We start from the raw sequence: 13,499 nt of genomic DNA, 5'->3' as shown, positions 1-13,499 counted from the left end.
ATTTATACATTGTATTGAGTAATTTGAAAGGTAACGTTTCCGAAGAAGATGATTAACACACTGTTATTTCAGCCATTGCCCATGCAATTAACATGCAAGAGGTTCCACGCAGACAAGGGAAGAGAGCGGCCCCACCAGCAGGAGCAGTGGCTGAAATTGGTAAGAGTAATGTAGAAATCAATAGGCGAGGGAACATTCATTGTACTGAAACAGTGATTCCAGCAATTAGTCCAGAATGTAGAGATCTAGTACGTTTACATCCTGTCTGTACATTAGCAGTTCCCAATGGGAAGGCAAACAAAGATCGTGTAGTTCCCATAAAGCATGTAGCAGTGCACTGTCCATGGACTAGATGTGAGCTGCATTTAATTATGTCCGATTTCCCAGACCCTAGGAAATATATTTGGTCAAATGTCAGAAATTTGTTAAAGATCTAGGTAATGCACAGGAGCCAACTAATAAGGATTGGCGAGTGGTCTTGAGGGCCTGTCTTCCTCCCAATATTGAAATACAAAAGTTTATTAAGAATTGCAAGTTGGAGGATGATCAGTCCTTAACAGATGATGATAATCAGGAAAATATTTAATACAAGTCTTCAATTGGGTATATAAGTTCCAGTATTAGTAGACTGGAGAAAAAAAAAAATCACTATAAAACATAAAGATAGTGAAACTGCGACAGACTATTTTACTAGAGCCCTGACATCAATGGCCAAATACACTGGATTATCAGACATAAAGGATGATGTGCACTACAGGGAGGTAGCTGTTTCAGTTTTAAAGGATGGCCTCAAGGAAAATTTGAAAATCAGGGTACAGACCTCTTTACCTAATTGGAGGAGAATCATGGTAGACGCCTTAGGGAATCTGCTGTGGAACATGACAGAAATATAAATAAAAAGGAGTCGTCGCAGAGTGAGAGGTTGATGATGGCGAGTATCCAGTCGTTTGAAGGACTGTACACTCGACCACAGATACACAACACATTTTAAGGAAACGAAAGCGACATACCTAACTCAATTATTTTAATTGCCTTAAAGAGGGACACATGATGAAGTACTGTAGAGAGGGAAGATCGACGCGACCGAGGAGGCAATCACATAGATACCCACAAAGAAGGCATACACAAGTATCAGAGGGTCCCCAACAGTTGCTTGCGCACATCATAGCAGCAAATGTTGTGCGGGAGGATGATCATCAACACTAGGCGTTAGGTTAACTGAGAATCTTAGGGAAGAATCTACAATGACAGTTGATATATCTGGCATAACAAACTTTTCTTGTAGATACAGGGGCGGCCAGGTTAGTGATAACATCTCCTTTAAAGTCTACAGGTTACTAACAAAACTGTTCCAGCTATGGGAGTAACGGGGAGAGTGCTACATTACCCTTTGACTAAACCTGCAGAGGTTACCATCGGGACCCTGCACAACAAGCATTTATTTCTCTTGACTGCAGCAGCTCCTTAACCTACTGGGCAGGGATTTATTGTGTAAAATGGGATGTCATTTACTGCACACCTGATGGTGTATTTCTAGACATACCAGGGAAGGTTGCGCATGAGGTACAGGATATATTAGAAACCCACAAAAAAGGTTAATGCTGCACTCTACTGTTCTAGAACAAAGTTCATCTCAGGTAGAGGAAAGGTTATCACAAATACCGGGTTCCCTATGGACCATAGATGAACACTGGATTGATGGCAAATGTAGCGCCTGTAATGGTTAATCTGAAAAGTGGCAGGGAAGCTCCAAAAATCCCACAGTACCCATTAAAACCAGAGGTGGAATTAGGGGTGTATCCTGTAATTGAAAGGCTGCTGCAACAAGGGATCTAAATTCGAACATCCAGCACAGTCAATAGTCCAATTTTCCCAGTGAAGAAGAATGGAGGGAGGGAATACAGGTTACAATATGTAGACAATTAGTTATTGTACTGTGACTCGTTTATGTCATCTGTGCACGACATTAACTGTTGTTGCTTCATCGCTCACAGACAGGACACAAGGTTGCAAAGTATAAATTACAGCCATGTCAGACCAAAGTTAAATACTTGGGATACTGTCATACCTACAGACTAAGACACTTGACAACGGACAGAATTCAAGCAATACAAAACATGACCCAGCCGCAGAATCAAAAGCAGATCCATACCTTCTTAGGAATGTGTGGATATTGTAGATCATGGAGTCCAGGTTTTTCTATTCTGGCATTACCATTGCAGGAGTTAGTCTCTGTCTCAAAGCCTGAGCGTTTTACACATACAGAGGAGTCAGAACAGGCATTCTTTAACGTTAAAGAAAGTCTGACTAAAGGCACCTGCTTTGGGAATACCCGATTATGAAAAGCCTTTTGAGTTATATTTTACGGAAGCTGATGGTTGTGCAGCAGGTGTCTTAACACAGAAACATGGTGAAGCTAGCAGACCAGTAGCATACTACAATGCACAATTGGACACTGTGGCAAGATCATTCCCAAACTTGTTTAAGAAGTGTAGCAGCAACCGCTCTTTTGGCGAGTAAGAGCGAGGACGCCGTATTAAGACATGATTCAACTGTCTATACACTACATGCAGCATCTGCCCTGTTAAATTCAGCTCAAACTAGACAAGTCTCCTCTGCAAATTTCACAAAGTGGGAACTAGCTGTGATGGTACCTGCAAACATCACCAAACGGTACAATACTTAATTCTTTAAATCCAGCTACATACCTACCATATGTGCCTCGAGATGCACAAAGGGTGGAAGGAGAGGAGACTGGCTGAAGGTGAATTTTGCAGGTATACCGATACACATCACTGTATGGAATATCTGAACCAGACTTTTACTGCTAGAACGGACATACGTGACAACCAGTTAGAAAATGTAGATTTTTTTCTTTAACCCAAAGTTTTATTGCATAATAAAGTATGAATGACATAAACATAAAACAACAAGCATTTTGATTGAAATAATCATAGAGCAGAGTAGATATCCAGCAATGTCACTCACAAAACAGTAAAATGTATTGCAATATAACAAGATAGTAATGGGTAAGGGGCGGGAGGGAAAGGAAGTGGGCATTGAAGGGGTGTAAGGTAGACAAGGGGGGGGAGATGGCCGTCTCATGGGGTATACTAAGAAAAGCGTGTTCACCTGCGGAAGGGAGCGCTATCAGGTCTGCATGGGAGTATTTTAAAATAGTAAGGGGGTCGATGTTATCTGGAATTGTGTAGGGGGAGATTATTTGGAGGAAGAGAAAACTGCGGGGTCCTAGGCATAAAGCCAGGGGGCCCAAATTTGATGAAATTTGTCATTGTCTCGCAGTAGCGACGTGATTTTTTTCATGTTGGCAATGAACCATATATATGATCTAAGAGAAGAGATGCGGGGGGGGGGTCCGCCTGTTTTCAAAATTTAGCAAATCAGGCATCTAGCGGCTGCCAGGACATGTGAAGCAAGTTTTGCAGAGTGGGTGTCTAGGTCTTGTATAGGATAACAGAGTAGGAAGGACCATGGGTTCTCCCTAATAGGGCATTGGAAGAGGGAGGAAAGAAGTCTCGAAACCCTGTCCCAGAAGGAGGAAATAACAGGGCATGACCACCAAATATGCACGAAGGTGCCTCGATGACCACAATTTCTCCAGCAATCGGGAGAAGCTGACTGGTACATCTTTGCGAGCTTGTCAGGTGTGAGATACCACCTGTAGTAAACTTTGTACGCATTTTCCATTAATGTGGAGATGGGACTAGAAGCCACATTCAGCCTGATGGTCTTCCAGCAGTCCTCCTCCGAGGGAGGGCCCAGATCCCTCTCCCACTCCCTTTCATGTGCGCTCCCAGAAGGCACCAATTTCTCCAGTAGAAGACCATACAAGGACGAGATCATACCCCTTCGCAAAGGGGAAGAAAGGCAGAGATATTCAAATTGGGAGGGAGGGGGGGGGGTGAGGTGAATTGTCCGACAGGAGTGACAGGAGGAAGTGCCGAACCTGCAGATATTGGTAGAAAGGCGGGTGAAAGTTATGGACTCTGGAGCAGAGAGCGTCATAGGATATAGGCCTTCCTTGCTCAAGAAGGCTTCCCGCAAATCGGAATTCCGCCCTGGTCAATAGCCGAGAGAAAGATCGGGACATTCCCGGAGGAAAGGTGGGGTTATGCCACGGGGGTAAAATGTGCAGAGGGTTAGGAAAGATAGAGACATGGCCCTTGCAGGTCTCCCAGATCCGAGCCGCAAACTCCAGAGTTGGAAAACGTTTGGTTAGGGGCCTTCCGAATAACAGAAGGAACTCCCCAAAGGCCAGATAGGCTGGGTATGGAAAGATAGGCAGCCTCCAAGTCTGCCCATGCATGAGAGGCCGGAGGGGCGAATGAAGAGGCTATTGAGCTAAGCTGGGCTGCCCAGTAGTAGGCCTTGAGGTCGGGAAGCCCCTGCCTCCGCAGCCCTTAGGTTTTTTGAGTAGTGCCAATCGAAGCCTGGGAGACCTGCCCCGCCAGACAAATTTAGAAAGGTGTTGCTGCATAGAGTAAATTTCAGTTAGGGGTATTCTCACAGGCAAAGTCTGGAAAAGGTAAAGAAGTTGAGGGAGAACAGTTATTTTTACCACAGTGATCCTGCCCAGCCACGAAATGATTAGGGTTCGCCAGGAGAAGATGTCTGATTTGAGTTTGTGGAAGAGAGCTGGATAGTTCTCCTGATATAGGGATTCATATGAGGTGGTTATATATACTCCCAGGTATTTTAATTTTTTCTTCTGCCACCTAAAGTGAAAATGGGAGGTGAGATCACAGCAGTCCTGTGAGGGCACATTAAGAAATAGGGCTTCGGATTTAGTTATATTGATTTTATACCCGGACAGGTCGCCATACCTCGAGAGGAGGCAGAACAGGTTGGGCAAAGATATTCTTGGCTGCTGGAGCGTGAGGAGTATATCGTCAGCAAACAGTGAAAGCTTACTCTCCAGAGGCCCTGTCTCCACTCCTCGGATATCTGGGGAGGCTCGGATAGTGGCTGCCAAAGGCTCAATGACGAAGGCGAAAATTAAAGGGGATAGTGGGCATCGTTGGCGGGTGCCGTTGCTTATTGGAACGGGATCAGAAGGAGAACCACTAACCATAACCCTAGCAGAGGGATGAGAATACAAGGCTTGGACCCCGACAAGAAATCCCTAGACCAGGCCTGTCCAACCTGCGGCCCTCCAGGTGTTGTGAAACTACAAGTCCCAGCATGCCCGTCCAGCTATCAACTGGTTGTCTACTGGCAAAGCATGCTGGGGCTTGTAGTTTCACAACACCTGGAGGGCTGCAGGTTGGACAGGCCTGCCCTAGACAGACCGCAATGCTTGAGTGTATGAGTCATGAACTGCCAGGAGATCCTGTCGAAGGCCTTTTCGGCATCCAAGGATAAAATAATGGAGGGAGTTTTCCTAGTGTTAAGTATGTGAATGAGGTCAATAGTTCTCCTTGTATTATCCCTGGCCTCCCTACCAGGGACAAACCCCACCTGATCATAGTGAACTAATCCGGGGAGTACAGTGTTTAAGCGATTGGCCAGGATCTTAGCGTATAGTTTTAAGTCGTTGTTAAGGAGGGATATTGGGCGATAACTAGCACAATTATGGACTTCTTTACCCTTCTTGTGGATCAGGGTTATCCGAGCCTCCAGAAAATTCTTTAGGCCAGGGTTTGCCCTTTAGAATAGAGTTAAAAAGAGTGGAGAGTTGAGGGGCTAGAAGGGCAGCAAATTTCTTATAGTAGGCTGCCGAAAACCCATCAGGACCAGGTGCCTTTCCTGTTTTCTGAGCCTTAATAACCTGCACTACCTCCTCTAAGGAGATGGGTTCACCAAGACGATCTGCAGCCTGGGGAGTAAGCTTCGGAAGGCGAGCGTCTTCCAGAAACTTATCTATACGCTCTGCCTGTTCCCGATGGGCCGAGGTGTTGGGGGGGTTGAGGGAGATTATACAGTTTTAGATAATAGTTCTGGAATTCTGAGCGGATTAATTTTGGGTCATAGACCAGAACTCCGGAGGAATCCCTAATAGCCATAAGATTACGGGCCGAGACTTTGGTCCATAGCAGAGTGGCCAAGAGCTTGTCCGCCTTATCACCCTTTTCGTAAAAGCGTTGGTTCAGCCATTTCAGCTTGTTGGCCACTTGGTGGGAGAGAAGCAAGTTAAGTTCACCCCTCACAGAAGCCATCTGTTCGAATAAAGCAGGGTCAGGATTAGATTTATGTTGTTCCTCCAACTGGTGGAGGGCCGTGGAGAGACACAGTCTCGGCCGCTCTAGCCCTTTTGGCATTTGCTGCCGAAGCCATTAGGTGGCCTCTAATGACCGCCTTATGAGCATTCCAGAGAGTAGAGGGTCAAATATCAGGAGATTCATTTGTTTAGAAAATGTAGATTTTACGTTTTACACGGATGGGAGATTTTGTAGACAGACAGACACAGGAGAACTATTTACTGGTTATGCTATTCTAGATGAGGATGTTCTAGAAGCTGAACCCCTTGGCTCACCTCACACAGCCCAAGTGGCCGAACTCATGGCACTAAGGAGAGAGTGCGAGTTGGCAGTGGGTAAATCAGCTAATATATACACTTATTAAAGGTACGCTGTCGGGGTAGTGCATGATTTCGGGGCTTTTGGCGTCTTAGAAACTTTATGACAGTAGCAGGCACACCAGTAGCACACTCACAGCACATAAAAGGACTCTTGCCAGCAATACATTTATCGAAGGCAGTAGCTGTCAAGTGCAAAGCCCACACATATGAAGAAGACCCGGCATCAGTGGGAAATAGCAGGGCAGATGAAGCTGCCAGGTGGGCAGCAGGGTTATCTGTAAACATGTCAACTGACAAAATGGTTTTCCAGATGACAAACACACAAAAATTAATTGAAATGCAAGGCGAAGGGATGTGGTCAAGAGTTCTCTGGACTCTTGACAGATGGACAAGGTAGGCCCGTGGATCCCAGAGCATATTTCCCAGGCCTAGCTGAGGCAGCACATGGTCTGACTCAACTGGGTAAAGAAGGTATGTGTAAGCTGGTTAGAGCATATACTGGTGTGCACCAGGCTTTTCCTCTTAAGCCAGAAAGAAGGCAATGTCTTGTCTTACCTGTGAAAAATGTCGGGAAGACAATACCAACTGAGCCATCCCATATCCCCCCTACAGAGAGACCCTTTCACGTAATACAAATTGACTTCATCCAATTACCAACAATACCATTAAGAACAAACTGAGTAAGATAATGGCTGAAACTGAATTGGCGTTTCCAGAAGCTTTTCCACTAGTCCTCCATAGCATCAGAACCACTTCCAGACCTCCTCTTAATCTGCCCCCCTTTGAGAAACTTTTTGGCAGACCTCATTTGATCATAGGTCCACAGGATGATTTAAAGTGCAATAATGAAGTGACTGTGCAATATCTCAAAAATGAGCAAACAGCTAAAACAACAGAAACTAAAAATGCTTTCACCTGGTATGCCAGAAACAAACTGCCAAGATGTTGAACTTGGGGAATATGTCATGATCTGCAATTTCTTGCGCTCAGATTGTTTAACAGACCGGTGGGAAGGCCCGTACAAAGTGTTGTTGACCAGCACCACATCTCTGAAAGTAGCAGAAAGACACTTGGGTCCATTCTACTCAATGCAGGAAAGTCAACAGTCCGGAGATGGTACAAGACAAAGCAGAGACCGACACCACAGATCTGTCACTTGTGAACCTGTTCCGGGAGACCTAAAGACTGCAGCTACTGACACCTGAGCCAAGGACGTTGTCCAGACTATCATCCCAGCATGGAGTGGCGGTTCTTCTACTCTACTACATCCAGGATTTTTCTAATTTTTGTTCTTTTTAGGACATTCTACTCTTGTGATGGTGGACAGATGATGGAGAGAGGGTCCGGTAGTGATAATGATGAAGTGGAGTTGGAGGAGAAGTTGTTAGAACAATCAGTACAAAACAGAAAGAAAGTGGTCAGCGCTTATCCTTTAAACTGCATATCTGTGTGTGTCTAGCAAAATTAAAACATGAGGTATTAGTTCATATTTTGATCAAAAGACTTAAGCCTGCATCCCACGTCAAGGGTACCTCATTATATGCAGGTTCTGGCAAAATTAAAAGACAATATCACCGAGATATTTGACGACACTTTCAAGTATACGGGTAAGGAGCTACAGGTTTATAAAAAGGAGTTTGTGCACCATAGGTTAGTGTTAAATTATTTCACATCTATTACTGGTGGATACTGTGTGATGTTAGCCACCCAATTTGGTGTCAAATGTTGCACATACATCACCAATACAGATGACCAAAAGAAGTTATTGACCGAAAAATGGACAAAAACTTACAATTAAAACGGGAATTTCTGGGGACGAAGTAATATCACTGGTCCGACAGGTTACCTCAATCAATGTGCCTAAGAATCCACTCTCCGTGCTTCTATACCAACCTATCAAGGGCATTACTAAGGCATCAGATAAGCTGGTCCGACACATATATAATGCAGCTAAGCTACAAATAGCTAGTGAATGGAAGAAGGCCTCACAACCTTCTAGAGAGGGTGTTATGAAAAGAACTTGGCACACGGCATCCATGGAATATGTGACTAGTCTCCTCCATGACACAGTTCCCACGTTCCACAAAGTGTGGGATCCTTGGTATAGCTTTAACAACAGCTCTATGCCAGGCCTCTTATAAGCCTTAGATGCTTTCCCCTCCCCTTCTTTTTTCAATCTCTATGACTCTATTTCTCCTATTCTCAGACAAAGATACACACCCAACTAGGACTGTCCCATCCCCTTCCCTCCTTCCCCCTTTACCCCCAACAAAAATAAAAAAATTATGGCAGTTTGCTCTATTCGCTGGATATGTACAACGGTACAAGATGCACCTTTGGAATTGGGAAAACTTTCTACTTCAATAATCACCTTGTAGATCTTTAACTTCCTCCTGGAATGTACTTGGTTGTGAAAACTATATTTATATGTTTTCTGTTGTTCTTTTGAGTTTATTATTTTTCTCATCTGAGCTTTTATATTTTGTATTCCTAGTACTTGGATACTGTGTGTGATATGTACTGTTGTGCTTTATACACATCTGCTGTTATAAAAAGTTTAATAAAAAAATTTGGGAATTTCTGAAGAACCATAATTCTTCGATGTATGAAATAGAAGAGAAGGTAGCAGGATGGTTCTTATGGTTGAACCCTGCAAAATGGTTCTCAGGTCTAGGTGAATAGGTACAAGAAATGATCGCTAGTATGGGCAAACTACTTATTCTTATATTTGGTGTCATAGTAATTGGCATGTGTGTCAGATGTGTTCCTACTGTGTTGAAGTGTGGAAAGCATTCTGTTGAGGTAAATACAGACTGTAATGATGATGAGAATTACAGGTATCATTATTAACAAAGAACTGCATTATAATCCTGAATTAGAAAGTATAATTAGGTGATAGTGCACAAAACTATCAAAGGGTGTGAAAGTCAAATAATTGGATATAGTAGTTTCAAATTAATAACCATCAATTTAATTGGCTTTATCTGAAAATATGCAAATAGCACACTATGGCGTGGAAGGGTGTATTACACACGAACACTAGCGAACACTACTACATACATTTACACTCACATTCATTTGTAAATAGTACACCTTAATAAAGATCCAGCACATACTCTTTTATAATCAAATGTATTTGATGTAATAGTTTAATATAATAATGTTAAAACCACCTTTATTGATATCAAAGGTTCAGGATATGGGAAATGTATCATGTTTAGTATCATTCTAATCCACTTTTTTACCATCAGACATCCGCTACTTTCGGCTAAGCGATCGCACCTGGCGTATGCTAGTTATGGATGATAAAGGATTAATGCTCAGAATGATATTGTGCTTGTAATGTTAATAGACTGGTTTAAACCAGCATTTCGGCAGGAAGACACGTAGGCAGCTGTTGAAGAGTTGACCCCCATCCTTGGAGGGCATCATTTGAACAGATCTATGACCTGCATTATACAACACTGTCCTAAATCCTGAACCAATGGAAAAATGCCATGATATCATTACTGTTTTTATATGTACCACAAACTGTATATAAGCCAGGCACTGAGACCATCATTCAGTCTACTTTGACCACATGCTTAAGGATTTAATGACTGTATGCTGGATACAGGGCGCTGCGTAAGTATCGACTGTACTTTATAATACTGAATTGTTATATGTTACGTCTTGCTATTAAATCTCTTTGTGCGTTGGAAGCACATTGATCGCAACGGACAATTATTGATAGCGACTAAACGGACAAATCCTCAAGAACTGCTGCCGTACGTTGAAAATGGTTCTGGGTTAGAGCACATTTACTGGGAGTTTGGACCCTGAAACCTGTGCTGAAGCGCCACAGCCCTACATCCTGGAAAACTGGTGTCTGCAGACAGCAATTTTAAGTTGCAGATGGTGAAGAGGTGACCCCTACAGAGGTTGTTACACCTCAACTACCCCTTGTCTTCTTATGGGGGACAAAAGGATCGAAACCTAGGGACCTTAAGACGAGTAGCACCAACAGAGAGACAAGAACTCTGATATCTGGATCAAGTGTTTGCCACTGTCCTACTTCCTGGCTTGGCCCTGGATGTACTCTCCTTTGCAGACATAACAAAAAAAACAAAAACACGAGGGTAGAAAGAACGCAGAAGCAGTTGCACAATCTAGGAGGATGTGAACCTGCAAAAGACACAGACCAGAGGATAAAGAAAAGCCCACAGAAACTAGAACCCCAATAACTTCACCTCTACTTCCCTGTGACTGAGAGGGCAAATGTAGAGAAGGAGCTGCTGCCTAGAACTGCTCCCAAGATGACCGCAGAGTCCATTCTGGCGGGCTTGCCTAACTGGGAAGCTACACCAGGAGGAGGTGCTGAAAGGAAATCACCTATCCCCAAGAACATAGGGATGGCTGTCATCCAAAGCACCCCTATTCTCTCTGTGCCTAGTGTGGGTGTTGCTCTGAGGGACAGGCCCCACCTGATCCCTCCTCTGGGCATCTAGATTCCTGAAAGTTGCTCCCTTCCTAGCTCATTCCCGGTCCCAGAGGCCGAGCCACCATTTAAAATCCATGCCTCCAATGCCGGTCCCAGTGTTAAATTTAAATAATTGGATGAAGGTGGTAATCAATATTTTCTGTACACTCCATTGCAATGCGATCAATACCCAACGTAATAATATATATATATATATATATATATATATATATATATATATATATATATATATATATATATATATTATATTTTTTTATATCAAATTAAGTGGTGAAAAGTTTGGTAACATTCTGTTCACAATTGTATGAGAACGCTTCCGGTATTATCTGTGTAGCATTCGCACTTTGCGAACGCTAGTAAAAAAATATTATATTTTTTTCATGCACTAAAATGCCAAGCACACAGATAAAAAAAAAAAAAAAAAAAGCAGTTTAAACAGGTCTAGAGACAGGAATCTGGATAAGGACACCTAGCCACAATGGAAAGTTGACCCCACCTCAAGGAATGCAGGGACACAGTAGATGGTGAAATTCCAAATAGTTTCGAGTCACCCAGCTAAGAGGGTCCACAGTTTAACAATGATCAGAGGAATCCACCAATGCCACATCAACCTCCTGATAGTGCAAGACCCTTCAACCATTGAATGAAGACCAAAAACGTGAACAACTGGCTAAATGAAGCATATTAAAAGCAGGGGTTAAACACAGGTGTGGCCCGTGTGTTAATTAATTAAATTACATCCCAACTATGGTCATGTATTAAAATGCAGGACTGCTCTGGTTGCCTTTAATCATGGCTAGCATGGCTGTAATAGAAGAACTTAGTGGCTATGAAAGTGGGGTGTTTGTTGGGGTGCATTTGGCAGAAACTTTAGTGACCAAGACACCTCAACCTGCTAATGTTTAATGAGCATCGATATCCAAGGTGATGTCCAAATGGAATTCCAAGAGGAAAATCATAATGATCAAAGGGCAACAGTGGGTGGAAATGTACACTTCATATTTATGTATGACAGTCATGAACTGGAAGGGAAAACAGGAAAGCCACTGTAGATCAATTGACAGCAAATGTCAACTTATGGCATGAGTAGCCAATTTAAACTAAAAAACAAAACAAAAAAACAAACAAACAAACAAAAACACCCTGGTACAACGAGCACTAAACAAGTAGGATATCAGTCAGTTGCAATGCATAGCTCATCACACCTGCACCTGGAAACGCATGTTTGCAAATTCAGTGTTGTAGAGAACACAGGAAATGGATCGTCAAGCAGTGGAGGTTATAGATTACCATTATATGGATAGATCAATCATCAGTACCATGTTCTCGACAATCAGATAAGTGCACATGTGGAGCTAACCTACTGAAATCTACTGTCATTATAATAATCGACAAATGAAAATAATTAGTGTATTAATGCAGCTGCTGTTCTAGAGACTGAAAGAGCAATATCACAATATTTTGGCTGCCAGAGTATGATGAAGTGCCGATTACGTTTCTTGTTATAAGAACATTAATCTTTTATTAGTGAAAACTCAAAACAGGTGATAATATCACCCACTGTAGTCTCACTCACCAACCTCTGAGTTATTTCATTTACCACAGAAACTGTTATGATGCTGTTGTGATAAGAGTTCAATGACAATGAGCAGTACACTCACAAGCAGACTGTCAAGAAAAGCACCCCCCCCCCCCCCCCCCAAAAAAAAAAAAGAAGAGAAATATGTTAAGCTGTAGCTACAATTCCAGAATTTCCAACTTGGAACTTCGTTCACAAATTAAAATCTACCTAAAATATCAGTGAACGTGAAATCAAACACCCCCCCAAAAAACAGCAGTGATCCATAATATAAATTATAAGCAACTGATCATTTATTCTAGAACTAAAACCACTGAAAACTACAAAATTACAGAGCAAATGTTATATATCTAATATATAAATGCTTAGTGGCGTCTGTGTGTGTGTGAAAAAAAAAAAAACAAGTTGCAGCGCCACCTGCTGGGCAGAGTTATACACTGACCTACTAAATTCTTAGGGGCATATTCAATTAGCTTTTGGATTCGCGGTAACGCGCGTTACCGCGAAAAGTGCGCGTTCTTGCGGGTATTACGGTACCGCATTAACGCGGATTTTCGTTCGCAACCCTATGGGCTGCGAACGAAAATCCACGTTATTGTGGTACCGTGTATTACGTTTCGCGGCTGTTCCGGCACGTTACCGCGAATCCAAAAGCTAATTGAATATGCCCCCTAGTGTGTGTGGGGAAAAAAAATTCAAAAAGGGCTGAAATTTGGTAGGGCTCAAACTCATTTTCGTGAGGTAATTTTACCTCATGAACACACGTGTAGAGGCGTGCGTTAGTGTGTGTGTGTGTGTGTGTGTGTGTGTGTGTGTGTGTAAAAAACTATTTTCTCAGAAAGGGCTCATCCAATTGACCTGAAATTTGGTATACTGGCATTATTTGACAAAAAAATTAGAAT

The 13,499-nt window shown here is 42.8% G+C and overlaps 1 protein-coding gene across 2 annotated transcripts in view; it reads right to left on the bottom strand.

The window, feature by feature from the left end:
* The window catches only part of SLC25A38 (solute carrier family 25 member 38), a 42,455-nt gene that overhangs the window by 21,238 nt on the left and 7,718 nt on the right, over positions 1-13,499 (bottom strand). Inside the window, exon 6 of one of the 2 annotated variants that reach the window (XM_075182716.1) lies at positions 9,692-10,702. The exons of the other annotated variant lie outside the window; for it this stretch is intronic. Within the exon in view, the coding sequence (XP_075038817.1) occupies positions 10,589-10,702 (114 nt within the window). The 3' untranslated portion in view covers positions 9,692-10,588. Of the gene's footprint in view, positions 1-9,691; positions 10,703-13,499 lie in introns of those variants that run through there. 2 annotated transcript variants of the gene reach the window in all.

Source organism: Mixophyes fleayi, chromosome 8 (genome assembly GCF_038048845.1).
Source record: "Mixophyes fleayi isolate aMixFle1 chromosome 8, aMixFle1.hap1, whole genome shotgun sequence".
Classification (NCBI taxonomy): Eukaryota; Metazoa; Chordata; class Amphibia; order Anura; family Limnodynastidae; genus Mixophyes; species Mixophyes fleayi.
Note: the sequence above shows the minus strand (reverse complement) of the source record. Positions and strands in the feature narration are given on the sequence as shown.